Source organism: Brassica napus, chromosome A9 (assembly GCF_020379485.1).
Source record: "Brassica napus cultivar Da-Ae chromosome A9, Da-Ae, whole genome shotgun sequence".
In the NCBI taxonomy this organism is placed as follows: domain Eukaryota; kingdom Viridiplantae; phylum Streptophyta; class Magnoliopsida; order Brassicales; family Brassicaceae; genus Brassica; species Brassica napus.
Genome location: NC_063442.1, coordinates 3,985,560 through 4,012,064, shown reverse-complemented (window position 1 = coordinate 4,012,064; position 26,505 = coordinate 3,985,560). Strand labels below are relative to the sequence as shown.

Sequence of the window (26,505 nt, the reverse complement as noted above, 5' to 3'; positions counted from 1 at the left end):
AAAAAAATAAATTTTACATCGAAGATACTCTAAATAATCACTGTTTCTTCCAGTGTTGTGTTGTTGAAGTTATCCCCAAATCAAACATGGCCAGCGTGATGGAGTCTGATAGTAGGAGCATTCGACATGGTTTGTTGGCAATGAACCATGACATATAGACAATACATCTTGCAGGAGACGTAATTTCATGTAAGAACTGCATCAAATATTCAGTTTCATTCAATTATATAGTCAATAGCCATGGCGCCAAAGTTTGAGATTCAGGTCCAAATAATACATATTTTCCAACGGCCAATGATTTTGTTTGGGCCTGTGGGCTTTACGTTAATTGGGCCGACCAACAACTAATCGAAGTGTTATCGAAAACACTCCCGACCTTTTTCAGCACCGTCGCTAACGCCGCCTGTAGTCCGTCGTCGTCATCACATAAAGCTTCTTCGACGATCGTTGCGCTTCACTTACTCGATTAATTCCTCACAGTCACAGGTAAGCCTCTTTCAAGTAATAGATATCTTTGATTTGGGTTCTCCATGATACCATGTGGTTTCTGTGATAGAAATGTAAAAATTGAAACTTTTTGTCTTGCGTGTGATGTAATGTGTTAGGATTCTCATCTGAGAAGCTATGGGTTGGAAAGCTGCTGAGAAACTCATCAGACATTGGAAGATACTTCGTGGAGATAATGTGAGTGAGAGTACAGTCCCGTTCACACCTCTTCTTCAGTTTGGTTTCGTCTAATGTGGTGTTTGGTCTTTTTATTTAGGTAATGATAATCCGCGGGAAAGATAAGGGTGAGACTGGAACCATTAAGCGTGTCATCAGATCCCAGAACCGCGTCATTGTTGAAGGAAAGAATCTGGTGAGAGAGTTTGTCTTTGCATCTTCTTGTTTTTTTTTTCTTTTCTTTGCTCAATCTTATGCGTTGGGAGTAAGAATATGTACTGATCAGGATCATAGCACTAGCTTAACACTAATCATGGAGTTATCAATCTTCATTTGGGTTCTTATAATTTGACTTCAAGCATCATTTGTTTAGCTACATAGTGATTTAACTTGTTCAAATTGAACTCTTTTCGTTTTGGATGTTCTAGCTTTGCTGCTGGGATAGTGTCTTTGGCTACTCACTGAGACCATGGTCTTTTTCTTCTTCTTCTTCTGTATTGGCAGATCAAGAAGCATATAAAGGGAGGCCCTGATCATGAAGGAGGGATTTTCACGGTAGAGGCTCCTCTTCACGCCTCAAATGTCCAAGTTGTTGATCCCGTCACTGGGTATGTATGATCGCATTTTTGTACTACTCATTTTACTCAAAGCGAGAAGTTTCTTATATGTCTAACATAACACCATTTCTACCTCAGGAGGCCTTGTAAGGTTGGTGTAAAGTACCTAGAGGATGGAACCAAAGTAAGAGTTGCCAGAGGCACAGGCACCTCTGGTTCCATAATCCCTCGTCCAGAGATTCTGAAGATAAGGACTACACCAAGACCCACTACTGGTATGTAGAGGCTCAACATCTCTATACATGGCATTCTTTACTTATAGCTCCTACTATGCGCGCATACAGAGGATTAATACTTGGCAGAATCTTTTGTTTCTTGATTTTTTTTTTTTTTGCAGCTGGACCTAAGGACACGCCAATGGAGTTTGTTTGGGAGCAGACATATTATGCTAAAACAGGAAAGGGCATGCCTGATCTTTGAGTCACCTACCTTCTTTTACTGTTTCCGTTCCGAAAGATGTTGCTGCTCCCAAAAAGATTATTTTGCCCCATCCATTAATGTTTGTTTAGGTTCAAGATCTGTGAGATGGGGTTATGTTGAAGAAGCTGATGAAGTTTTATTCTTGTTTCGTTACAACTCTTGCGAACTTTTCAAGGTGCAAAATAAAAACATTGGGAGAAAGATTCACAGTACAATAATATTCAGCATTCCCTGTTAGGCCTGTGGTTTTTAATTGAGCCGAAGAAGCTGAACCGAAATTTAGTTTTTGGTTCATGTTCGGTTATGACCGATCGACACATTTCAACATTTATTTGGTTATTAATTCGGTCTGGCAATCAGCATTTTAAACTAAATCAATTTATTCCAATTTTTCAAACCAAATTAACACTGAAATTTAACCGAAAATATATTTTCAATTCTATAACAAATTTGAAAAACTGAATTAACCGAAATATAACTGAGCTAAATTCAATTTCAAAATTTTGGCTTCTGAATTAACAGGTGGGCAATGGAATTATTTATTTATTTGGGGTCAGAAGTAACAAAGTAAAATATACAAGGACTTAGATGTAAATACTTTCGCTTAATGATCCATCTCCGTCTTGTCTTGTTAACAAAGAAAACTCTCTCTCTCTCTCTCTCGAGCTTTTCTATAAGATCCCAGACGAAGAAGAGACGATTGATTTGTTCTAACCATGGAGAGACTACAGCGAATATTCGGCGCCGGTGGCGGTCTAGGCCACGCATCTCCAGATTCTCCCACTCTCGACACCTCGGAGCAGGTTTACATCTCCTCTCTCGCCCTCCTCAAGATGCTCAAACACGGTAAATAATCATCAATCCCTAACCTCCAATTAGGGTTTCGGATTCGTTTCGCTTTACGTGATTATCGATCTAAATCTCATTCGTAGATATATTAGTTAGTGCCACGTGGATTGCGTAGTGATTTTGTGATGGTGCCTGTGAAAATCGCAGGAAGAGCTGGAGTTCCGATGGAGGTGATGGGATTGATGCTCGGAGAGTTCGTGGATGAGTACACTGTGAGAGTTGTGGATGTATTCGCGATGCCTCAGAGTGGGACTGGTGTTAGTGTTGAAGCTGTTGATCATGTTTTCCAGACTAATATGCTTGACATGCTTAAACAGACTGGCAGGTATATAAAGTCTCTTTCACCAATCTACTTTTTATAGAATGTATAACAAAACCTGGTTTGGATCTTTGTTTTTCAGACCTGAAATGGTGGTGGGTTGGTATCATTCGCATCCTGGGTTTGGCTGCTGGCTTTCCGGTGTTGATATTAATACTCAACAGGTATGTACTGTGTTTGCTGAGTTGATACTTGGTCTATGTATACTGTGTTAATGGCTGAATCTTACTCCTTGCGTCCTATACCTTGTTGTGACTTGTGATTGGGTTTCTATTGTGGAAATTGTGTATAAGACTTGTGTATCTTTATAGTTTGGGTTGGACTATGTATGTTTATAGTTGACATCTATGTGCGTTTGATCTGTTGATACTTGGTGATGCAATCTCATTGAGTGAACATTGTCTTCCATACTGTATTAGTGTCTCAGTATTACTCCATTGTGTCCTATACCTTGTTCTGATTTGGGGTTCCATTGTAGAATTTGTGTATATAGTTTGGATTAGATTATGCATATTCATTGTTTAACATCTTTGTGCTTTTGTAGAGTTTTGAAGCTTTGAACCAGCGAGCTGTAGCTGTGGTGGTTGATCCTATTCAGAGTGTGAAGGGTAAAGTGGTGATTGATGCCTTCCGCTCGATTAACCCGCAGACCATTATGCTTGGGCAAGAGCCTCGTCAAACAACGTCCAACCTTGGACACTTGAACAAACCATCGATCCAGGTGATGGTTCACATTGTGAAACATGTTTTTTTCTTGAAGTTGGAACAATATCAAAGGATGTTCTCTGATACTTACTTTTGGATACTACTATGCAGGCATTGATTCATGGATTGAACAGACACTATTACTCAATAGCCATCAACTACAGGAAGAACGAGCTCGAGGAGAAGATGTTACTAAACCTCCACAAGAAGAAATGGACAGATGGCCTGACGCTAAGACGCTTTGACACTCACTCCAAGACAAACGAACAGACCGTTCAGGTAAAGATAAAACAGAGTAGATTGCAATCTTTATACTTGTTCAAACATGTCACATCATGTTCATTAACATTGTCTCTCTGGGTGTTAAACAGGAAATGTTGAGCTTGGCTGCTAAATATAACAAGGCGGTACAAGAAGAGGACGAGTTGTCACCAGAGAAACTGGCTATCGTGAATGTGGGAAGACAAGACGCAAAGAAGCATCTGGAAGAACATGTTTCCAACTTGATGTCTTCCAACATTGTTCAGACACTAGGCACCATGCTTGATACTGTTGTCTTCTAGAGAGCTTCTTCACTCGCTTGCCAGTAGTACTCTGTTTCAATCAGTTGAGCTTTGTTCTTCTTCTGCGTCTCTGTGTTTTCTGTTGAATCTTCTCTTTATGTTTTATCTCCTAGCACTTGATAAGGTTGTATTGTACTATCTGACTTCGTTCTTTTCATTAAGGCCATGGGTTAATTTATATTTCTTTCAGAACTAAATATGCTGAAATTTCAGAATGTTAGAGCAAATAGGAATCAAAACGTCTAAAATATTAATATCTTGGTGGTTAGTATACAAAATTGTGCCAAAGGATTTGTGAAGACGGGAGCTTCATGTTAAGAAGCAAACAGAAACTAAAGCGTGCTCCAAAGGCAAGCCACAGGGCATGGACTATTAGCGGTCTTCGGGCATCAAACAAGTCCGGCTTTGAATATAGACCAGTCACTCAAACAGAGCACAGTGGTTTTGGAATCTTTGAATAGAGCGCTGCTTAAAACTCGGTGTCGAAACAAGTCATGAAGACCTTTGAGACCATGGTTCTTGCAAAAGGGATGTAGCTCAAGCTATACCTGCAGTTTTAAAGAATATAAGGATTCACCACGAATGACAGATCTTGTGAGTCAGAAACCATATAAGTAGCATTCAGTCCACCAACGCATTTCTAGTTCAGGCTAATATATGTTCTGTTAAGTAAAATCATGAAACTAGATTATGAATGCATATGAGAAAGTGATAACAGTTCACATACCAAATAAGACCAGAGAACTCAAGAATGATAGCCAGCAGAGTCAGCAGCTTGTTACGAACCTGTACAGAAAGAAAATTGACAGATGTTTATATATAATAACGAATTTTCACAACTTTGTCTTAACTTTTAACCACCAAACTATGCTCTGGAAATTTCCTATCCTCCTGAAGATTTAATTGAAAACCCGAACTTACATAGAGAGCGCAAAACAAGGCAATGATAATGCTGGCTAGATACAAAGCAGTAGCGTAGATACGAGCTGGGTCAAGCATCATCGTGACCTGCCTCTGTGGGCCTATAAGGAATGCTGTGCTGCCATACAAAAAGGAGAAGAAACTTAAAATACTTGTCCACACTGCAGACTTACTTAACCAAATCCAATATTTGAAGCTAAACCAAAAATCCAAATACGGACCTCCCAAGTGCCATCAAATTTCCAAGAGTGAATGTGATGCCAAACTTGACTGGATTGAAGAAAACAAGCATTGACTGAATTGGTCACAAAGGCAAAACGATAAAGAGTTACATCACCACTAGTAAAGGAGCCAAGACTACTACGCAAAGTACCAAAAAATTTCCAGAGAAAAAGAAAAATAAAGCAAAAGGTCACATATGATTAAAGAAAAAGATTCCCTTCTTTTAAGATGGATAAGAATTGCACTTACCAAAAGTGTACAGGTCAATCCTGCTGACAAGCAAATAGCAAAGCCATAGAATCTCTGTTTTTCATGGAAACGCACGTAGAAAAAAAAACATATTAGCCAAAGGATAAAACCCATTTCAACATATGTAAACGAGACAACTATGCCACTCCATAGACATATACAGTGAATAAAAGCAAACTACGTCTGTGCTCGGGTGGTCAAAGCGTTCCGTGGATCCCCAAGGGACCCGAGTTCAAATCCGCACCACACCATATTTCCACGCACGTGGCCACCGGGACTTTCACTTTCTCTCTCTCTCGGGGAATGGTTTACCATTTAAAAAAAAAAAGCAAAGTATACATGCATGCAAGAATGGATCCTACTCTTATCTTCGACTCACTCAAACTCTTATCTAACCAAGTTTAGTCACATTCCGTGAAACATGATCAATCGTTACAATACGCATTTCAAAAAGAAAGGTGGGCAACCTGTTTGGTGGTTAAAGCGCAATCGCGATTAAGATCATCCATGAAAGAGAGCGAGCTTTCCTCCTCCTCCGCAGCTCGTTGCTCCTCCTCTTCAACCTCCATACCCACCATCATCTTCATCTTCTCAAACGCATGATTCATCTTCTCCATGATCTCCCCAGCAGCCTAACCTCTTCTTCGTTGCTAGGTGAGGTATTAGGAACTGCTCAGATCTCACAGCTCCACAATTACGCCATGCTTTCAAGTGAAGAAATGAAGGAAGCTTTCTTCGTCCTCCTTCATTGTAGTCAAAAAGAAAGAAAGAGGCTTTATTATTGGGTTTTCTATTTCAAAATATAAATGGGCTAACTCTGGGCCCATTAAGACTGTATTTTCTCTCATATAATTTTTGTTTATCTACATTTTTTATTATATATTTTAGTTTTTAAATTTAATTATAAAATTTTAATTAATTATAAAAAACAGGCATATGAAAATATAAATTAGAGAATTTTATGGATTTATCCTAATATTAGGTTTGACATATTTAAACCAATCTAGGTCTATTTAAACTTATCTTAACCAATTTTAATCGTTTTAAAATAATTTTAACCGATATTAGATGCATATATCGGATTTAAAAAAAAATAGTTTTTAGAACATTAGTTTTTGTAACCTTCGGGCGGATAGATTAGCACGCAATGCTAGGAAACAATAGTCTTTTGTCGTTCACATGGATGCGGAGTTATCAACTTGGTTTACAGAGTCAACATCAATCTGTAAATTCTTTGTTGTAAAAAAGAAAGAAAGAAAAGAACATTAGTTTTTGTAAATATCAAATCAAAGTTCTAGGGGGATATATATTAAATTTAAAAATAGAGGGGAAAATTGTAAAGTATCTAAAATAGAGAGGTCTTTAAATGCAAATATACATTAAGTCATGACAAGACATGGTGTGTGTGTGTCACACTGTTACTTGCATTACATTGGAAGAGCTTCGTCATCATCATAACCCGAAAACAAATAAAATAAAATAAATTAAATCTCCCTTAAATATTTCTCTAAATCGAATCCAACTCTGCTTTACAACGATCTTCTCGGCGACTTCCACATCTCGAAAGCATCCATCCTCCCTTCTCTCGATTCAATAACATGGCCCCGCCGGTAACACAAACGGCGGCGGTGGCAGATGCGGGCGGCGCTCAACCTCAGCAGCAGCAGAGAGGGTTCGGCTCCACGATCTCAGGGATCATTAGAATCGCCGTGTTCTGGTACTTTGCTTCAAAGTTCTTTTCGCCTAAGCAGAAACCGATGGATCCGTCTCAGACTCATCACCTCATGACCAATCTCTTCCACAAAGGAGAATCATTGGTAATAACAAACTGAGATTCATAGAGAATCAGGGTTTTTCAAATTTTTTATTTTTGTTTTTTGTCTTGCAGGATATGTGGTTTTATCTTACAGAGCAAGAGAAGTTCAGTGACTTTAGTAACGAAGGTTTGCTTTATTGGCATGAGACGAATATACCTTATGCTGTGTGGACTCCAGAGAGTGTTAGGACAAAGTCACTCAACTATTATCCATCTGAGGTTTAAAAAAAAAAACAAAACTTACATGATTACGAAGCTGCTGCATTGAGTTTACTAACTTTTGTTATGTTGTGTTGTTTACAGACTTTACAGAATAATGGAAGTCTGTATGCTCATGTCTTCTTTGCTCGGTCTGGTTTCCCTATAGACCCTAGTGATCCTGAGTATCAGCCTCTTAATAGTTTTGGCAGGACACACCGTAAGACTTGTCTCCTTTTATTAAAAAGAAACTATCAATAATAGCTGAGTTGGATTGTCTTTTCATTTTTCAGCTGTTGCTACTTACTTTCCAAAGCGGAAAGTTGATAAGAAGAAAAGTCTCTTGGGTAGTCCCAAAGACTCTGATGAATCCAAACCAGAAGCTGAGGTATGACTATGTGGAAATAAACATTGTATATAGTTTTGTGTTATGGACTTTATAGTCTTGTGATAATGAACTAACGCAAAGCCAATGCTTTGCAGAAAGTTGTTGATAAGAACTCTGAAGTGAAGGAAGAAGTCCCTGTGGAATGGGTATCTCTCTGGAAACCGAATGTCACCATTAACCTGGTTGATGATTTTACTCAGTAAGTCGTTCTTGTACTTTCTGTAGTATTATAATTTTGGAACTCTAGAAACAATCATTGCAGATAAAAAAACGAATTAATAAAGATAACGATGATGGATTCACTTGCTATCTTGATGTACATATGATTCTGCTTATTCTCCAAATGATTTAACAGAGTAATTAAACTTATCATCAATGGTTATAACATTAAAACAGTTGGGAGTTGATGGCGTGCTTATTATTCTTTTTGGCTGTTTGTCGGTATTAGATTAATTTGACTCCATTACTAATAGTCTAATATCTACTTTTCAATTTTGTGACAGCTATTCACAGAACGGTGTACCTCCAAACATTGCTCCACGTATCCTTCAATTTGTTTTGGCAAACGGATGATATGCTTATTATTATTATTATTTGGTTTTTTACGCAACTCTCTATGTTGTACTTAACTTTAGATGTACAGACTTGCTGGTAGAACCTACCTCTGGAAACTACTATCCCACCATTTACTTCAATGAGTTTTGGCTGCTAAGGGACAAGATGATTCCAATCAATGAGACCGTCTCAGAAGTACCACTTAATCTGGAGATAAGCCCCATAAGCATGATGAAGTGGCAGCTCTTTCAGCAAGTTGATCAGTCTTTCCAGATGCAGCGTAGCTACGGAAGCATGCTTGATGGTGAATCCGACGAACTTAAGGTAACTCTTAGTCTTAAATGTTTCACATGAACCTATGAATATGATCTGTAAACACGTTGATTGTGTTGCAGAGGGTGTTTCTGGAAGGCAATCCCTATCTGTTAGGCATCACGATGTGTGTTTCGATGCTTCACTCTGTGTTTGACTTCTTAGCATTCAAAAATGGTAAGTTAAGACCCAACATGTAGCCAGCTTCTTTCCTAAAGTGTGTTGCTTATCTTTTGTTGCTTACCCTGTAGATATCCAGTTCTGGAACAAGAACAAATCCATGGAAGGACTGTCTGCAAAGTCCGTTGTGCTGAACTTCATCTGTCAGTTCGTCATCTTCCTCTACCTGCTTGACAACGACACTTCATGGATGATACTGGCTAGTTCCGGTGTTGGTGTCTGCATTGAGTTCTGGAAGATAGGGAAAGCCATGCGTATAGAGGTACTTAATAACATTTACAATGAGCATCTCGGATATTGTTACTTTAAATTTAAACCATGTCAAACATTTGACAGGTTGATAGAAGTGGAATGATTCCAAGGTTGAGGTTCCACGACCGTGAATCCTACGCGAGCAACAAAACCAAAGAGTATGATGACATTGCCATCAAATTCTTATCTTATGTGCTCCTCCTCCTTGTGGTGGGATTATCTATATACTCTCTCGCTTACGAGCGCCACAAGAGCTGGTATTCATGGATCTTGTCTTCGTTAACAAGCTGTGTCTACATGTTCGGTAAAAACCATTCACCATCCTCAAAAAAAAAATGTTTTGAGATTCTCTCATTGTGATGAGTTTGTGTGTGTGTGTTTTGCAGGCTTCATCATGATGTGTCCTCAGCTATTCATCAACTATAAGCTAAAGTCAGTGGCTCATCTACCATGGAGACAGATGACTTACAAGTTCCTCAACACCATTATCGATGATCTCTTTGCCTTTGTCATCAAAATGCCGATTCTGCATCGGCTCTCTGTGTTCCGTGATGGTGAGTTAAATCGAGCAAGATACTCTCTGTACTTTGGATTCAGATCTAGCAAAATACTCTCTCTAATGAATCTCTGTGTGTGTTTCAGATGTGATATTCTTGATATACTTGTACCAAAGGTGGGTTTACCCTGTGGACAAGACACGTGTTAACGAGTTCGGTTTTGGAGGTGAGGATGAAACTGCAGAGAAGAAGTTGATCACTGAGAAACAAGAAGAAGAAGACAACAAGAAAACAAACTAAGTTTCTCTCTTCCTCCTTTATTTTTTGTTTTTTTTACCACTCTTTAAACTGATTTTTATTACACTTATAAAAGTTATAGTTTCTTAATTTTTTTCTATTAGATTTTATTTTTCACTTGGAAATGTTTTGTTAAAGTTACTATTGTCAACTCTCAAGACGCATTAAATATTACTAATGGTTTGTTTAAAGTTATTAATGTCAACATTCACTCAAGTTTTTAGCCATTCATTGACTTCATCAGGAAGAGGCTACTTTCCAATTTGCAAAGTTGAGAGTGTTCCTCATTGTTCTCCTGCTAATCCCTCCACTGCCATTTCCTTTCCTCATCATTGCCACAAACTCTCCATAGTCTATTTGTCCATCCTACAAAAACCAAAACTCCATAAGCATCTTCATAATGAAAAAAAAAACAGTAAAGATCTTTGTGAAGCTATTACTCACATTGTCTTGATCAATGTCTTTGATCATTTCATCAAGATGTGAATCGTTTATACCAAACTCTTTCAAAGCGTGCTGAAGCTCATCCACAGTGATGTAGCCACTTCCATCTTTGTCAAAGAAAGAGAATGCAGCCACTAGATTCTCCTCTCTCTCCAGCTTGTTCAAATGGATTGTTGCAGCTAAAAACTCTCCATAGTCTATTGATCCATTTTCATCAACATCAGCCTGATACACACACACACACACACACACACACACACAATGAGAAGATGATAGATATTTGTTAAGTTAATAATAGTAAGGAAAAGAGTTGTTGTTAGTTACTGAGCGCAAGAGTTCTTGGATCTCTGATTCCATAAGGTCTGCACCAACACGCTTCACAGTGTCTTTCAACTCTTCAAATGTGATGGTGCCACTGTTATCTGTGTCTATCATCCTAAACAGCTCTTTGAGTCCACCTATCTCTTCCTCAGATAGTCTCTCTGCAATGACTCGGAAAGCCATCTTCTTCAGTTTGTTCATTGCAGAGAAGTTCTTCAAGCGTGACAGTACTGCACAGTCCAAAGGTTTATCTGGAGCAACCTTATCATCCACAATCCATGGGTGGCCTACAAAAATTAAGAAAGCATCAATCAATCACCATTGTGTGCTAAAGGCTCAGAAGATGACAACTTACATAACACTTGATGAGCAGTTAGCCTTTTCTTTGGATCTTTCTCGAGCATTTTCACTATAAGATCCTTGGCACTCTCTGAGATGCTAGGCCAGGGACTTGTCTCAAAGTCTATTTTCCCCTGTAGAATCTTTCTGAAGATGCCAAACTCACTTTCTGGATTCAAGACATGACACATTAGAGAGTAAGCACTTGATGGAAACTCTATGAAGAGAAAGAAAGTCTAACCATCCCAGAAAGGAGGGAAACCACATAAGAGAATGTAGAGGATAACTCCTGCGCTCCACACATCACATTCACGGCTGTAATGCTTATGTAAAACCTCAGGTGCTACATAGTATGCACTCCCAACTAGTTCTGAAAACGTTGCCCCTGAAAGATAAAAACAAAATTCAAAGATTGTGTGTCCAAGAACTAGAGCTCCATATAAAAATTAACTAATGCAGTTAAAACACACAAACTCACAGTCACAACATTTAAAAGATTAGATCTTAAACAATACTAATCAAATGTTTAAAAAATCGCTATGTAATAATTAGGTGTTTTATAGAGGATTATTGATTAGGCGGATGAGCAATATTTTGAACACCTAGAGGATTGCCGACTAGGCGGGTGACTAGACCGCCGTCACTGATACTATTAGCTTTAAACCACATTTATCTTATTCAACAAACACATAAACTCAGTTGTAAGTTGTAACAGTCTTAAAAACCATCCCATTTGATCATTTTAGAGAACATAAAGCTGAAAAAAACAGAATCATTCAGAGTCTGATGCTACTAATATAAAACAACATAATAGAGAGAGAACTCTTAACAAGCTAAAATCATCAAGTAGCTCTAACCAGATACTCATAACATCATTAACCAAACAAGAGTTTCTTTTTAAAAAATAGTGACAACACAAATCAAAACCTGGTTTGCAGAAAACAGAGAGGCCAAAGTCAGTAGACTTAAGAGAAGCATCTTCATCACAAGAAGCAAAGAGAAAATTCTCAGGCTTGAGATCTCTATGCATAACACCAAGGGAGTGACAAGCCTCAACAACACCAACAATCGTCTTGATAAGCTTAGCTGCTTCCCTCTCACTGTAATGACCTCTCTTCACGATCCTATCAAACAGCTCGCCGCCTTCACAGAGCTCCATCACAATATGGACGCTGCTGGTATCCTCGTAGGCACCTTCTATGCGGACAACGTTGGGGAATTCCGACAAGTGATGCATTATCTGAATCTCCCTCAAAACGTCGTCGTAGTCTTCTTGGCAGAGGAGCTTCCTTTTGGGTATGGATTTGCAGGCGAGCTTTTGAGCTGTCTTTTTGTGGGTGCAGAGGAAAGTGGTTCCGAATTGTCCTTGTCCGAGGATTTGACCGAGGAAGTAATCGTCTTCCACGTTCTTGGTTGTGTAAGGGAGAACCCATCTGGTTCTTGATTTGTTAGCCATGGTTTTTGAGAGAGTCTTGAAGTTTTGTTCTTTTGTTTTTAAAGCAGAGTTGGAGGAAGAAGAAGGGAAACTCTCTTGTCTGAAGGAAAGACACTGACTTTAAGGCATTGAAGAGAGAGAGAGAGAAGTGACTTTGAGAAGTTATTAGGAGAGAGAGAGATGAACCACTTTTTGGTGAATGAATGATTAGTGTTGCTGAAAATATCTATGAAAATAATAAAAATAAAGAAGGAATATAAATAAACACAAAATAATGAAATATGAAAATAATTTGTCAGATAAAAATAAAAATAATTCAGAATTCTTTGGGGACACTTGGTTATATTTTAACAATAATGATGTCTTAGGTTTTCTATTTGAAAATTTTATATATAAAATGAAAAAATGGAAAGTCATGACTTGTTTTACTTGAAATGAAGTATTTTTCCTTCATTTTTGAACCAAAAGGTGTTAACTGATACCGATTTATAATAATCTCAAAATTCTTCGCCAGAAAAAAAAATTTAGTAGAAAATGTTACTATTAATTAATTATTAGCCAATATTTATGAGTTAATTAATTATTTTATTGACAATAAAAGGTAAGTTCAGTTGATGGCAAGTATAAAGTTTCCCACTTTGTCAGGATAGGTATCCAGGTGCTTACTAGGACATTGAATAATGGCGAAACGTGTTCACAGGTTTTCATTGTTCTTTGTTTTTACCTAAACCTGATTCATCTAGTAGTCAAATCAAAGGGTTCCAATCATCTTATGCACGTTTTATAAACGCCAAAAAAAATTCGAGGATAGAAGAGAAAAAGAACAAGATTTGAAACCGTCCATTTTCATTCAGTTCTCTTTCACGCATTCTTGTTTATTTATGTGCGTTTATCTCTACTTGTTGATCTATCAATATCCATAGCCGTATCTATAACCAAAGCGTTTAAGATCTATGTTCTATAATCTCATATCATATATTGTGATATATGAGGGAATATTACATACCTTCAATCGAAACATCACAGTTTTCATTTTATTTAGCTTACAGTTGTTATACTATCATTAATCCATCTTATTAAATACTAACAAAGACGAGATATAGGGTATGTATTGACTGAATCAACATATAGATATTGAAAAAATCTACCATATGAACATTGAAAAGGTGGTGATCAGTCCATTCAAAACAAGCATAAAATGCCAAGTTGCCAACTAGGAAAGATATTACACAACCAAAAAACTTAGAAAATGAAATATATGTTACAACTGAAGCTCAAATTGTGGTCGTGAAGATGATGGAAAACATTTGTAGGGATTTATTAAGGATAGAGTTTGTAGAATTTAAGATACTACACAACAACTTGCTAAACATTAAAATCATTACAAAATTAAAATAACGTATGAGGACAACGAACGAGGCTGTGATATGGACGATAGTGACAACCACTTTGGTCTTAACGAAGCTTTTAATTCTTTGATCATATATATGGCTTAGTTACTCCATTATCATTTCTAGCTAATACACACCTACTTAAGATTAGAGAGTAAATTATGAGAAACCAATTAAAGTTTCAACACTCCTTCCATTTTTTTTGCCCTTAACTACTATATGAGAGACCAACCTACTGCACAGAACCACAAAGGAGTAAGCTTTACAACTTCAACTCCACAAAGACAGTTATAATGCAAATCATACTAAACATTCGTTTCTGGCCCCCTCTAACAACTGTCTCGGGCCATATTCTCTCATTCATAACACAAACGAGTTAGCTATGTATATATTTTGATAATTAGCGAACAATAATCAAAGATATGGATTACTCAAAAACTTGTTGAATAAGAGAGTCGTTGGTCAGAGAGAATATACAGCAAACTTTAAAAGTTTCTCTACCTTCAAATATCACTTCTCATGTAGAGGATCTTACTTCTACCTCTTCCTAAATAAACTTTCCAGATGCCTACTTTGATCTCTACTCTCTTTGTTTTCCTTTTGTTGTTTTTAAAGCAGAAACCCTGTACAAGTCTCCAAGGGAATCTATGTAAGTGAATCCATCATTCATCTGCCTAGTGTGTGTTTCTGACTCTATCCCTGTAGAGCACGGACAGCGTCTGACATTTCCATTAGCTGCTGCTCCGCTTTAGCTTTCCAATTCACCAATTCTTTCAGTGTTTCCTGTAAAAAACATCATGTGAAGCCAACGCTGTGAGAAGATGGGAGAGGGTGGGGAAAGTGACATCTACTTAAGGGCAACGACAAGGGTCCAGTGGCTAGAAGATTTTCCAAAATTGATCATCCAAATTCAACTCACTAATGCTTCTACAACATGCTTGATTACTACCGTACCTGAGAAACAATATTTGCGTCGTCAATATCTGCTCTTGGACATGGACGCATCTCAGTTTTGTCCTGATTGGAGCTTCTGGAATCACCTCTGGTCATGCAGCTACATATGGAAGCAAAAAAACTACTTTAAGACAACAACAAACCATAAAGCCTACTCTTGGGACCTAGAAACCAAGCAACAACTCTAACCTCTCTGTCCTTTGCATCTCGGAATTGAGCACTGACTGTTCCTCAAACCACATATGGTCTTGGAAAGAGCTTTTGCGAGCATTTGGTGGAAGCGAGTATTTATCAGGCCTGACAGCCTCTGGCAGAACATCGATAAGGTCAGCATCAACATCCCATGGTTCGAAACCATTAACTGTAAAGTCATCCAAGTTAGCATTATGCAGTATATGCTCCCAGCTTTGAGGAGCTGGATTGAAGGCATTGGTCCCGTTTGCCTGCACAGTGTTTGAAATTCCCACCAGCTTCTGTTCTACTTTATCTTTCCACGAAACTAGTTCCTTAACCATGCCCTGCAACAAAAGCTTTACTAGGTTAGAACATCCCAGATAAGAAGCTTCAAACAGATATATTATACTTGTTTTTGGTTTATACCTGTGTTGATGTCAACGACTTTGAGATCTCAGCAATTTGCTTATCGGTCTTTACCTTCCAACTCACAATCTCCTTAAATAGTTTCTGGAGAAAAATGCAAACAGCTCTGAGTCTCTAATTATATGCTCGTCTTCCTTGAACAAACAATTAAAATGATCTCAACAAGTCACCTCATTTGCCTCAGCATGATCTGGTAACTTCGGCTTGGAAACAAGTTTTTTGATATCACTGCATATCGCAAAGAAAATGAGATTACACTTCAAAACAAAAAAAAACAGAAAAGCTTAGAATATTGCAAGAATATTACCTCTTGATTTGATCAAGTTCTTCCCTAAGCTTTGAGGAGACAGCAGAAGATTCATGTGAATGTGACGAACTCTGAATCTTCCATTGAGCAAGGGGAATCAAATCCGGATCAGTAATCCCACATTCACGTTTAATCAAAGCCAACTCAGACACAAGCTCTTTGATCTCACTGCATATTATCAATCACATCTCAACTCCAAAAACAAAAAAACTTATATAATAATCGCAACCACATTATTACCTCTTCATCCTATCCATCTCCTCCTTAAGCTCTGAAGTAGACGCAGACGGCTCATCATCATCAACCCCAGGCTCAATTTTAATAACCCCGTTGGCACCCTGAAGCTTCCACCAAGGAGGGGGGACCCAGTTCGGATCAGGAACACCAGACTCACGTTTTATTTTGAGCAAATCAGCACTCTCTAACCAATACTGCATAGTTCCTTCGGTATCATGACACCTCCTAAACCGATCAGCACCACCGGGAGTCACATTCCCATCAATGTGCTTCAGCAAATGGTCCAAGAGCCCAGTATCACCAATCTTCCCTCGAGCTGAGGCTCTTAACTCGGAACGTGAAACAGGGGCATCAAAAGACGCGCCTTTCTCCTTCAACACATCCACAATCACTTGCTCCGAAAAATCAATCCTTTAAATAAACAAAAGACAAAAGCTCTTGACTTAAGCATGAATTGTATTTAAAGGTTAAGTCTTTTTATCTATCTACCTTTCGGTGTTCCAACGAGTGGTCAAACCTCGCTGGCTAGTTCTCTGTTTCTCAAATCGTTCAACTAAATCAGCGAGTCTTTTTCGTTTCGGGGGTCTCCTCGTGGTGGTAGTCGTCACGAGGAGACCAGCTTCTTCTTCTTCTTCTTTTTCTTCCTTCTCTAACTTAACTGCAACCAAGGCTTTATTCCCTGATGATGATGAGGTGTCATCTTCTGAAGACACGTGCTTGGCATGCTCTAACTTAACTTTGACCAAGGCGGCTTTACCGGAGGAGGTGAATGAAGAAACGAAAGAGGGGTCCATAGTGGAGCGTTTCAGCCTAATCGGACGAGGAGTAATCTTGTCAGACATTCTCACATAGCCCTGTCAACAAATGAAACACGAGTTAAGAGTCGGTCTAAAATTGATAACACAAAGAGTCAATGATGCGACATTGTTTTTTTTTTAAACAGCGAGACGGTGTGAACCTTATCTCATCAAAAGCATTGAAATCAACGCCGTGTGTGAATCGCGATCTGAAATTGGATGATACGAAAGCTAAAATCTAGAGAATTTGAGATCGGGGCAACACCTTGGGAACGATGTGGAGACGAAGAAGACAAGATAGGACCTGACCAGACCAGAGTAAAAGCAGAGGAAATGAAAAGGGCCGTGAAAGTGGTTGCAGCGTCGAGGAGAGAGCCCTAAAGCCGCCAAAAATCCCTAGAATCGTCTCTTCCCCCTTTTCAATTTTTTGCCGTTATTTGTTACAAAAATAATAATTTATAATTTGTTTTACCATTAAAGTATGAGAACCAATGGTGTAAAGACGCGTGGTCGAATCTCTTTGATCCACCGTGGACCTTCACACAATTTACCTGCTTGCTAAGATTGTGTTTTGTCGTCTTTTGTTTATTTGCACAAATAGGCGTGATTTGTTAAAAAGTAAGTGGAACAAAGAAGCAACGACACAATTGTAGAGATGCTATCGTTTGGCCGGCCTAAGGCAGCAGCGATAGATCTGGGATGAGAAGACATAGTGTCTTCGGTTCTACAAGTGGATGTCTCATTTGGCTGGTCGAAGACAGCGTTGATATATCCAAATCACTGCTTGCGGCTACTTAGGAGGCTATTGCATTGGACTGTACTTTGCCTTTGTTTAGATGTTTTAGTTTGAGGTGTTTAAGGTAGATTCTATGTCTTCGTAGTGTTGTGTTGGTAAATTACTCCGTTGTGGATTTTAGTTGCCTTTCTTTGGACTCTTGTTTCTGGAGATCTCATGTTATCCATCAGCTTATGATCAAATCATGTTCACCTATGAATGAATATTATCAGATGAAAAAAAAAAAAAAAGCAACACACAATTGTAGAGACTAATGTTAAACCCCTTGTATTCAGTTCAAAGAATGTGAGGGATGTATTTTTGCTTCTTAGAGCGTAGTAACAAAAATAACAAGAGATGAGAAGAAACCTTAAACTATAACAGCGAACAAAATGTCTTAAGACCTATTCTCATGTGACTTCGAAGCTCCCCAAATACTCTCGAGTTTTATAAATGTATGGATTCGATGATTGATTACCTTCAACCTAACCTGTTTTGTCTCTTCTTCTTAATATTATACCTTCTTCTTCTTCTCCAGATTTGCAGCGACACTTCTTTGTTTATGCTTCCACGAAGGAATCTTACCAGGGAAAGCCCACCTGAGGAACCGTTCCCACGAGTAGCAGATGACGAACATCAGCAAAGCCCACAGGAGAAGCTTATCCCTCATACCTTCTGGTAACGGAACCAGCTTTAGCGAATCGTTCAGGTCCCTGAACAAATCAGACGCGATCACCGTGAAGAACCCAGCTCCAGCGATGAGCGCGTAGAAGAAGGGTTTGTTTTCTCTGATACTCTGGTTAAAAAGATGTCCCATGTAGTTCACAGCGAATGTCGCAACCTGAAGCATCATGCTCACCATGTATGACACTGTGTTCACCAAATTAGGATGGAATGTGGCGTCTGGTTCGATGCATTCCTCTGGCATGTGTTTCTCAGCTTCTTTGACCGAGTAGATCAAGAAGGTTATGTGAACAGCGAACTGTCCGAGGAGAGAGAGGAAGAGGTAGAGGGAGAAGACGCTCGGGTGTGGTCGCTCTGCAGAGAGGGTTTGTAGCGGTCGAGCGTGAGAGATAAAGAGGAAAAACGCAGCTGTTAATACGCCGCTGATTGTAGCCTGGACATCACCGAGCTTCACACCGTCTAAGTACATAACACTTAGGACATAAGCTGTGGCGAGACAGTTCAGACCGAGGATTTTGAACATCTGAAGAGTCGTCACAAGGGTACTACGACCTTGTCGGATTATGTCCGTCACTGGGGCGACCGATGCATGTTTGGCTGTGAAGGGAGACGCCATTGATGCATCTCCAAGTTTGACTAAGGGAGCTGACCTGCCATCACCTTCGTCACTGTTTAGTTCATCCATCATCTTCTTTAGCTTTTGTCTTTGCAGTTCTGCAGCAGTTAGGTGGCGGTTTTGGGGTGTCAATGACCCTTCCCCGTTCTGAATTGCGGTTTTGCTGATTGTTGGTTCTGATGGTGGTTTGGGCTTCTTTGACTTTGAATCATCTTTAGACGATTCCGTTGAGGAGGGAGGTACAGCATTCAGCAAGGCTACTCCAACATGCGCCTGGAAATGTAAACAAACAAAAATCGAATCAAAAGAAATAAAATAAAGCATATGAATCATTTATTTGCTTGGCATCTGAATCAAATCTCTATATGCGTTACCTGCTTCAATGCTCCGACATCATTAGTACCGTCCCCACACATCAGAGTTCCCCTTCCTACATCTTTAAAAGTGGTTAAGATTAGCTCCTTCTGCTGTGGAGCAACTCTCGCAAAAACCTGAAGAGAGAAATGTTTCGAGGGTCAGACTCTATTATGTATATAGCTAATAAGAAATAATAAACCGAGTGACAGAGATTATAAGGTGTATTTACCTTGACAAACGGAATGACTCGCAAAATAGCAGATGTAGCCTGTAGCATTTCAATGCTGTCACCTCCAATGCATAAATCATGGGTCTCTGCAAGGGTTTCGATCTCTTTATCACTGAACACAAAAACAAGGTAGGATCTCAGTGAGATGCAGGAGAATGACATTGAGAGAAATCATCTAAGTATCAGATGTTTTTACTTGAGCAATCATCATAGCAGAGCAAACTACACAAAAAAAGTAACAGTGGGACTACTGTCACAACATATACTGCTGGTTTCATGCGACTACGTAAGATTGTGTACAAGATGAGAATACGAATAAGCTTTACTTCTACATAAACTGTTCTTAAATTTGACTGCACCTGTAGGGTATGATCTCTTTCTCATCAGGTGACACCCACTTGTATTTGTCACCAGGTTTTGATTGACCAAGAATTAAAACTGGATTTGATACAATATGCACTTGGCTTGCAACATGACAAGCTGTCAATGCTTGATCACCAGTAATCATCACCTGAAATCATGAAAATAGGATAAGACATCCCGTGTATCTAATTACTAAAGAAAGAATGAACACCCTGAAAAAAGAGATGGCGACTGAAAAAACGGAAATCAAAGAACCAGAGGTATATAATCTATACTCAATTATATTTTCTAAATTACCAAATCATGAGATGAATTCTTCAACTCCAAGAGAACGGCGGCTGAATCTGATCTAATGGGGCAGTTGAAGACCTGTGATGCATGATTAAGTCATTATGAACCAACGTTGATACCAGACCATTAATTACAATTCAAATATATGAAGAAACTAAAGCTGCCTAAACCATTGTGCCATTACCGCAAATCCAGCAAAAGTAAGGTCACTCTCGACAGCATCTCTGTCCATCTCTCTAGCCTCACTAGCCTGGTTATCATTATAACACATGTAAGGTAAAACTTGAAAGCATGTGTACGTTAACGATTATCAATTAGGTTGTACATTAACGATTTATCAATAGAAGAGCAGTGAGAGGCTATTATTGTCTACGTCTGTAATGCGTATAACCGTCACAATTTGCTAGGCAAAATAACATGCATCAAGTTTTTTCAAGAAGCCAACAGGATCATGAGGGAGAGAGCAAGCGTAACTACCGTCATATCAGGAAGTCGTTTAAATGCAAGAGCTAGAACTCGAGATCCTTGGCGTGTGTATCTCTTATATGTTTCGATATATGAAGCAGGCACATCCACAAGCCTATCTTGGATGGTCTCTGGTGCACCCTGTCAAAGAAATTAAATACAAGCATCCAATATTTAGATCTGGATTTACTGATAAAATTTTAGTCTACGAGAATTAATGAATTAAACAGACCTTCACAAACACAAAATATTCCTGCTGAATACAAACGATAACTGACATTCTCTTAAGATGCGAAGCAAAATGGTATCTCTGCATAATCTGCACCGAGGTGCCATTTCCCCTGCGGCAGATAACATTACAATGTGAAAAAAAAAACTTATTTATCTGTGGGGCAGAAGGATCTTTATATCGATAATATATAAGTTACAAACATTAATATTATTCAAGATCAAGTAGAACTAGGGATTATCAGATATTTAGGGCGAAACAATAAAGGTGTATATAACATCAGCTTCAAAGAAAGTGATAGGTTCGCAAGATGCCAAGACACAGAATGAGTAAGAGAATTGCAGCAGAGCCAAAGCATTATCCCTAACGTTAGTCCTATCAACTAACATTTTCTATGTTAACTTTAATTTACATAATCCCCAGTCAAAGTGCCTGAATATGGCTCCACAGGAACAGATAACCACAAACAGAACCTCGCCACATCAACTTTTAAGAAGAAACCACTATTTTCAATGCAGTACGCATCCTTATTGTAGTCCTTATTCTCAAAATATATATGCATAGTATTCACAAGGCTAATTACCATACACAAAGAGTCAGAACAATAGGATAAGATGTAAATAATTACTTTCTTGGCAAGGCCTTTTCATCAGACTTGTAACTCCAGTCTATTCCCTTAAGTGCAGCCTTCTCAAGAGGATCTCCGACCTGTAAGAATTGAAAAACAGAGTAAAAAATGATAGATTTTTGAAATAATGATTAATGATGCAAAAGCAAAGTACAAGCAGTCTCAGAAAGATGACCATGAGTAAACGTAGCATGTATCACATACGTACACTAACATTTAGTTCAAATTTTCTAAAGTAAGAAGTATACAGCATTGCCAAATGTCGGATTAGAAAAAACATTGTGTACATGTACGAAAAGAGTTTTTTTGGAGAATATAAATCTGGTGTTACGAATTTATGCAACAAAATAGATTAAATAAATTCTCTCAGACGAACAGCAGTAAAACTGATAAATTTCTCTAGGCCAAAAAGAAAAGAAATTCAGATGTCCATACCAGCTTGTTGTCTACAAAGACCAAGGCATGACAAGAAGCCAAAATCTCCAATGTGCGTACAGGAACCTTGCTCATATCAGTCTCTGCTTCTACAAAATCAGTCAAGCCCCCAACTCCTCGAAACTCCTACGAAGAAGCAACGAAAATGAGTTTACCATAAACAAAATCAAGCAAGCAGAAACCCCAAACTTCACTTGACCTTACCATGTCATCTGACGTGAGTGTACCAGTCTTATCGAAACAACACAAATCAACCTGTCAGCAAAGGGAGAGTGTGAGACCAATAAGACAACAATACAATTAATCATCAGGGGTTCTAAAGACCAGCAAATAGCCAAGTGAGGCTACCTTCCCAGCAAAAGGGATCCTAAAAGGCTCTGTGCAGAATATCCCACGACGTGAAAGAGCAAGTAATGCGTATTGACAGCAATGGATAATTCCATAGGTAATTCGGGCGGGATCACTGAGGTGATGATAAGTGAACAGCCTAGCAAGAGCTTATATTTGCTCCGTGTAGGATCCTCAAGACCCTGCAAAGGAGTTTCTCATCACTAGTATAAATAGATTTTATTTGAATAAGATTCAGAAAAAATATGACCATACCTTTACAAGAACATAGCCAGCTGCTATCACGGCAAATACAACTAAAAATAATATGAACAGACCACTCTCCCAACTGTTTGCAGTAACCTAATTTTGTTACCGAAAAGATCAGAACAAATAAAATTTACAACTTGCTGAACTGAAACAGCAAATAAGGGAAAGATCCCTAACCCTCTCCGTAGAAAACAAAATTGTCCTCATTAGTTTTCCTTGGCTTGTCTCAAATCCAGTTCGGAGAACAACAGCTAGACAGCCACCATCAGGGGTTTTCAGAGGGAATGACTGACCCCAAAAATTAATTAGAATTAAACAGGTTAGGAGAAAGCACAGAAGAAGAAATGGTTAATATTGTTGGGACGAAAATACCTTGTCAGGTGAATGTTGCAAGATCTTGGTCCCGCCAAATAAAACATGATTTTTACCCCTTTTGATCGATAATTTGTTATCCGATCTTTCGCCAGCAATTGGAACCTATAATCGCCATCATACAATCTGAGTAAAACATAGGTAACATATCTATAGTGAAGTAAGTATAGCTCTCACTAGTTAATAATGAATATGAAGATTCATTGTTTCAAACAAAGATACTAGAATCTATACACATATTGTGAGAGAAGCTGTTGATGCAATAGTCAAAATGACAAGTACGATGAACCAAATTTAATAAAATGCAATGTTACAGTTCTAAAACTCTTCAAATCTCAAAGTCTGGCGAGTATAAATTTGAAAAAGCCAACAAACAAAGATGAAATTAAGGAAAGAAAGTACCTTCCACTGGGGAGTTGACTCGCCAGTCAAAATGGCTTCATTTACAATAGCACTTCCTACCAGTAAAAGCATGTCCGCTGGTACTGTCTTATCCTCTCCTCCCGTTTGAGTTGAAGGTCTCCCAATGGACACAACATCTCCTGGCAGCAGATCTGTACCTAAGAGCTTCGCCCACCTAAAATTTGACTTATTCAGACACAACAGTAATAACCGAAACGATCTTTAAGGTAAACTTGGGTGTTATTCGATTACGTACTTCCCGCATCGATAGACCATCACAGTCTGACTGTCAACCCTAACACGTCTCAGGTCGGTTAATGTCTTCAGCCGGGCTTTTGCCATTGTTGACTCGAACGTGAAAAGCATGAACAGTGTGAACACACTGTAATACCAGAACTCATCCAAGCACCAAAGACCCACACAGAAAACCTGCAAATGGAAGAAACACAGTACTTAGAGCAATAATAGCCAATAGAAAGAAAAAAATAACTAGAAGATCCATTCACTACAAAAGTAAACGATACCTGAAACACAAAAAATGGTTCCATGCAGTTTTCTTTCATCAGCTTCTGGAATGTAGGTTGCGGATAATCAAATCTGCGACAAGCAGAAACAAAGTATCAAACCGATATCCACTTTGGATATATTCATCAGAAAAATGTTTTAAAAAGTGTTTGGTTAGACACATTAATAAAAAAAATGACAGCACAATACAAGAGGCATTTGAAAAAGAACTGCCAATAAAAATCAACTATCGGCCTTAGAGTGAAATGGTTATAAACACATGTGAAAATAAACTCGTCCATAAAAACATGTATAAAGAAACAACAAGTTGACTTACACGTTCCTTCCCCACTTCTCAGTGGCAGTATCAACTTTAGCTTCTGTACCATGACCAGTACATTTTAAATAATGACCAAATGTTTCCTTTGTGGGGTAAGGAAGCTTGGAAAAGGCTCCTAACTCTTTTGAGTATATAAACCGCTGCTTTCTGAAGTCAAAGAAAATTTCTTCCATGTCCTCCGAAGATGCGGAACCTGTCAACTGCAAACAGGAACAGACTCAAGACTGTTGGAAAGATGGGAAGTAAGCTACCGAAATAATCATGCACTTCCAGGCCAAAGAGGATTCAAATAGTAAAGGGATTAAGTTCCTTAAACTACGAGGAGAGAGACATATTAGTGTTGGTAAATTCACTTCAAAAGCTATACCATTCACTCCTATAGCGGCAGCTTAACTATACAGTCTAAAGTCTTGAAAGAACTCACTTGGCTACGAAAATGAAGAGGCACAACTTCTTTAGAACCAGAAAACTTGGCTGGGGTAACTTTACACGCATCTGCCTGATCGATACTGTTAACCTGTGAATCAATATACACACAGTGCCATCATAAACCTTTTAACTTAAATAACAGTTACAAGAACCAGGACTCATCAAACTATATTTAACCTTGCTAAACTGGACAAAGCACTTGAAATCCACAGACCACGCAGTGAAAAGCAAGACTAAGATGTGGAAAGCAACAAGGCCACCAAGCGCGATGGCAGCATCAGTGAAGTCTATGCTGGGGACTATCATAGTCAGCCAAGTAGCATAGAGAATCGCAAAGGGCCAAACATCCAAACGCCATGCCCAGTGTTTCTTCCTACGTAAATCAACCTTATCCACTACCTTCCCTCCCACACGAAAGCTCGTCATCACCAAAACCAAATCCCTAATTCTCCCTCAATCGTCTGAAGTTGCTTGGCTTCTGCACAGCGTTAGTAATCGCATCACACAACAAAATCAATTGGTATTGAGCAACGGTGCAATGAATCAAAAATTTCGAAAGTGAAAAGCTCAAATCAGTTGAGAGAGTTGATTCTGAAGTGGAAGGGAAAGAGACGGACCTTAGCTTGAATCGGGAGGATCTAAACTAGGGCTTTTCGATCACGAAGATCGAATCAGAGCGTAAGCAAAAGGAATCTCCTTCACCTTCACGACTCCATGATTGAGGTTTTCTCCCAGAGATTCCCGATTGACCATGAACCGTCGTTTTCAATAGACTTTACCTGTTTCCGTTAACCTTCTCTTTTTCTATAGTTTTTTATTTTGATTTTGTTTTGAAAAATTGCCAAAAATAACTCATTTATCGTACCATTTATTTTTCATATTTATAAATCTACTAGTATTGGTCCCATGCTGCGCATGGGAGTAGTTTTGGCTTACAAATAAAAGTAAAGTAAATGTTTAATTACATATAACTAAAAATGACATGTAACTTTGATTTATCAGCAGATAAGTATTAACACATTATAATTAATTAGATTTTCTTAAATTTTGTTAAATTTATTTTAATTAGCTTGTTGGATACAAATATTACTTTGATGCTTTCCTGCTTTACTTTTATGTCTTGTTCTTTTTCCATATTTTCCTAATTCTTAGCATGCAATCTATGCTTCTTAGTTTATTACATCTAGTCATTTATTTAGTATATCCATCTGTAAACAGTAAGAATCATATGTAACAGAGAAACATCATATCGTGAAAGCAAATCAAACGGTAAAATAATCAAGTTATCAAAGTTGCTACTAACACGTAGCTGCTAATACAAACAAAGTTACTGCAAGAACTACAATAATACAAACACGTAGCTGCTACTACGTATCTATGTTAATTTTGTCTTAGAATTTAAGCAGCCTTCCAATGAAATATTGATTTTGCCATCTTAAACAGGTCATGTTTCTCTTGTCCTAATTGTACATAAACAAACTTTTTACTGAATATTTGAATAATTAAAACTCTAAGGCAGTAGCAAAGTACTCACATAGTCTGAAGGATGTTTTCAATCTATTGTACAGGAAAACAACAATATAATTAAGTCGATTCTTTAGTAATGAATTAGTGGAAGGGTATTCACCTTTTATCCAAAGCCTTTCTTCTAATCCCACCACGTCTTCTTTCTATCTTCCTCCTTTTTTATCCAAAATCTTTTTGTTTCTGGTTGAATATCTCCAGCAATGCAAATCTACCAAATTGACTCTAGAACCTTCCAAGCTTTAAACTGGTTTTGATAAATATATGTAGTGCTCTCTAAAAGTCAATGAAACCGTACAAATAGAGGGGATATAGGTTGGTGGCATCTGTTTTCTACGCCTCAAATTATGGATTAGAGTTTTGAAACTAAAAAGAGTATAGACCTTTTAATTTTGTTATGATCGATGAGAGTTTTTC

General features: G+C 38.3%; 6 protein-coding genes and 1 pseudogene across 7 annotated transcripts; 3 read left to right on the top strand and 4 right to left on the bottom strand.

Annotated features, from left to right (window-relative positions):
• The first annotated feature begins 307 nt into the window (after positions 1–307).
• LOC106364080 (50S ribosomal protein L24) lies at positions 308–1,937 on the top strand. The gene is made up of 6 exons (XM_013803722.3): positions 308–486; positions 606–684; positions 764–859; positions 1,168–1,271; positions 1,359–1,495; positions 1,618–1,937. The coding sequence occupies exons 2-6, from the start codon at positions 625–627 to the stop codon at positions 1,698–1,700; spliced, it is 480 nt and encodes a 159-aa protein (XP_013659176.2). The 5' UTR covers positions 308–486; positions 606–624; the 3' UTR covers positions 1,701–1,937.
• A 356-nt stretch (positions 1,938–2,293) lies between these two features.
• LOC106366045 (26S proteasome non-ATPase regulatory subunit 14 homolog) lies at positions 2,294–4,316 on the top strand. Its single transcript, XM_013805597.3, has 6 exons — positions 2,294–2,546; positions 2,697–2,874; positions 2,951–3,032; positions 3,413–3,589; positions 3,685–3,852; positions 3,945–4,316. Exons 1-6 carry the CDS (start codon positions 2,417–2,419, stop codon positions 4,134–4,136), a joined length of 927 nt encoding a protein of 308 aa, XP_013661051.2. The 5' UTR covers positions 2,294–2,416; the 3' UTR covers positions 4,137–4,316.
• Positions 4,317–4,363: 47 nt separating this feature from the next.
• On the bottom strand, positions 4,364–6,273 carry LOC125577735 (vesicle transport protein SFT2B-like). The gene is made up of 6 exons (XM_048739439.1): positions 5,996–6,273; positions 5,529–5,582; positions 5,279–5,352; positions 5,058–5,175; positions 4,864–4,922; positions 4,364–4,684 (listed from the first exon to the last, which is right to left on the bottom strand). The coding sequence occupies exons 1-6, from the start codon at positions 6,143–6,145 to the stop codon at positions 4,606–4,608; spliced, it is 534 nt and encodes a 177-aa protein (XP_048595396.1). The 5' UTR covers positions 6,146–6,273; the 3' UTR covers positions 4,364–4,605.
• Positions 6,274–6,957: 684 nt separating this feature from the next.
• LOC106366043 (cleft lip and palate transmembrane protein 1 homolog) lies at positions 6,958–10,218 on the top strand. Its single transcript, XM_013805595.3, has 12 exons — positions 6,958–7,345; positions 7,417–7,563; positions 7,648–7,762; positions 7,836–7,930; positions 8,026–8,129; positions 8,434–8,471; positions 8,574–8,809; positions 8,881–8,974; positions 9,049–9,239; positions 9,314–9,533; positions 9,616–9,783; positions 9,872–10,218. Exons 1-12 carry the CDS (start codon positions 7,127–7,129, stop codon positions 10,024–10,026), a joined length of 1,782 nt encoding a protein of 593 aa, XP_013661049.2. The 5' UTR covers positions 6,958–7,126; the 3' UTR covers positions 10,027–10,218.
• Positions 10,219–10,231: 13 nt separating this feature from the next.
• LOC106366044 (calcium-dependent protein kinase 12-like) lies at positions 10,232–12,583 on the bottom strand. The gene is given in 6 exon segments (NM_001315894.1): positions 10,232–10,389; positions 10,468–10,692; positions 10,792–11,075; positions 11,144–11,296; positions 11,369–11,512; positions 12,055–12,583. Coding segments are annotated over 6 exon segments (1,461 nt in total). The 3' UTR covers positions 10,232–10,263.
• A 1,781-nt stretch (positions 12,584–14,364) lies between these two features.
• On the bottom strand, positions 14,365–17,309 carry LOC106366042 (protein AMEIOTIC 1 homolog). 2 transcript variants are annotated; one of them, XM_013805594.3, is made up of 9 exons: positions 17,114–17,309; positions 16,541–16,905; positions 16,055–16,462; positions 15,815–15,982; positions 15,678–15,735; positions 15,508–15,591; positions 15,097–15,425; positions 14,908–15,007; positions 14,365–14,736 (listed from the first exon to the last, which is right to left on the bottom strand). In XM_013805594.3, the coding sequence occupies exons 2-9, from the start codon at positions 16,891–16,893 to the stop codon at positions 14,647–14,649; spliced, it is 1,590 nt and encodes a 529-aa protein (XP_013661048.2). In that variant the 5' UTR covers positions 16,894–16,905; positions 17,114–17,309; the 3' UTR covers positions 14,365–14,646. The 2 variants fall into 2 exon arrangements, with proteins under 2 accessions (XP_013661048.2, XP_048595395.1); XM_048739438.1 differs by having other exon boundaries at positions 17,010–17,299.
• Positions 17,310–17,885: 576 nt separating this feature from the next.
• On the bottom strand, positions 17,886–25,424 carry LOC106428454 (annotated as a pseudogene).
• Positions 25,425–26,505: the final 1,081 nt, after the last annotated feature.

Bases quoted from the DNA above. Each gene is read 5' to 3' on its own strand.
- LOC106364080 (XM_013803722.3), top strand. From the start codon at position 625: ATGGGTTGGAAAGCTGCTGAGAAACTCATCAGACATTGGAAGATACTT. The intron at 685-763 runs GTGAGTGAGAGT...CTTTTTATTTAG, and splicing joins AGATACTTCGTGGAGATAAT to GTAATGATAATCCGCGGGAA. The intron at 860-1,167 runs GTGAGAGAGTTT...CTGTATTGGCAG, and splicing joins TTGTTGAAGGAAAGAATCTG to ATCAAGAAGCATATAAAGGG.
- LOC106366045 (XM_013805597.3), top strand. From the start codon at position 2,417: ATGGAGAGACTACAGCGAATATTCGGCGCCGGTGGCGGTCTAGGCCAC. The intron at 3,033-3,412 runs GTATGTACTGTG...GTGCTTTTGTAG, and splicing joins TTGATATTAATACTCAACAG to AGTTTTGAAGCTTTGAACCA. The intron at 3,590-3,684 runs GTGATGGTTCAC...ACTACTATGCAG, and splicing joins TGAACAAACCATCGATCCAG to GCATTGATTCATGGATTGAA.
- LOC125577735 (XM_048739439.1), bottom strand. From the start codon at position 6,145: ATGGAGAAGATGAATCATGCGTTTGAGAAGATGAAGATGATGGTGGGT. The intron at 4,923-5,057 runs GTAAGTTCGGGT...CTTTCTGTACAG, and splicing joins CCTTGTTTTGCGCTCTCTAT to GTTCGTAACAAGCTGCTGAC. The intron at 4,685-4,863 runs GTATGTGAACTG...TTAAAACTGCAG, and splicing joins GAGTTCTCTGGTCTTATTTG to GTATAGCTTGAGCTACATCC.
- LOC106366043 (XM_013805595.3), top strand. From the start codon at position 7,127: ATGGCCCCGCCGGTAACACAAACGGCGGCGGTGGCAGATGCGGGCGGC. The intron at 7,346-7,416 runs GTAATAACAAAC...TTTGTCTTGCAG, and splicing joins TCCACAAAGGAGAATCATTG to GATATGTGGTTTTATCTTAC. The intron at 8,472-8,573 runs GTATCCTTCAAT...TTAGATGTACAG, and splicing joins ACCTCCAAACATTGCTCCAC to ACTTGCTGGTAGAACCTACC.
- LOC106366042 (XM_013805594.3), bottom strand. From the start codon at position 16,893: ATGTCTGACAAGATTACTCCTCGTCCGATTAGGCTGAAACGCTCCACT. The intron at 15,592-15,677 runs GTGACTTGTTGA...ATTTTTCTCCAG, and splicing joins ATCATGCTGAGGCAAATGAG to AAACTATTTAAGGAGATTGT. The intron at 14,737-14,907 runs GTACGGTAGTAA...TGTTTTTTACAG, and splicing joins ACGCAAATATTGTTTCTCAG to GAAACACTGAAAGAATTGGT.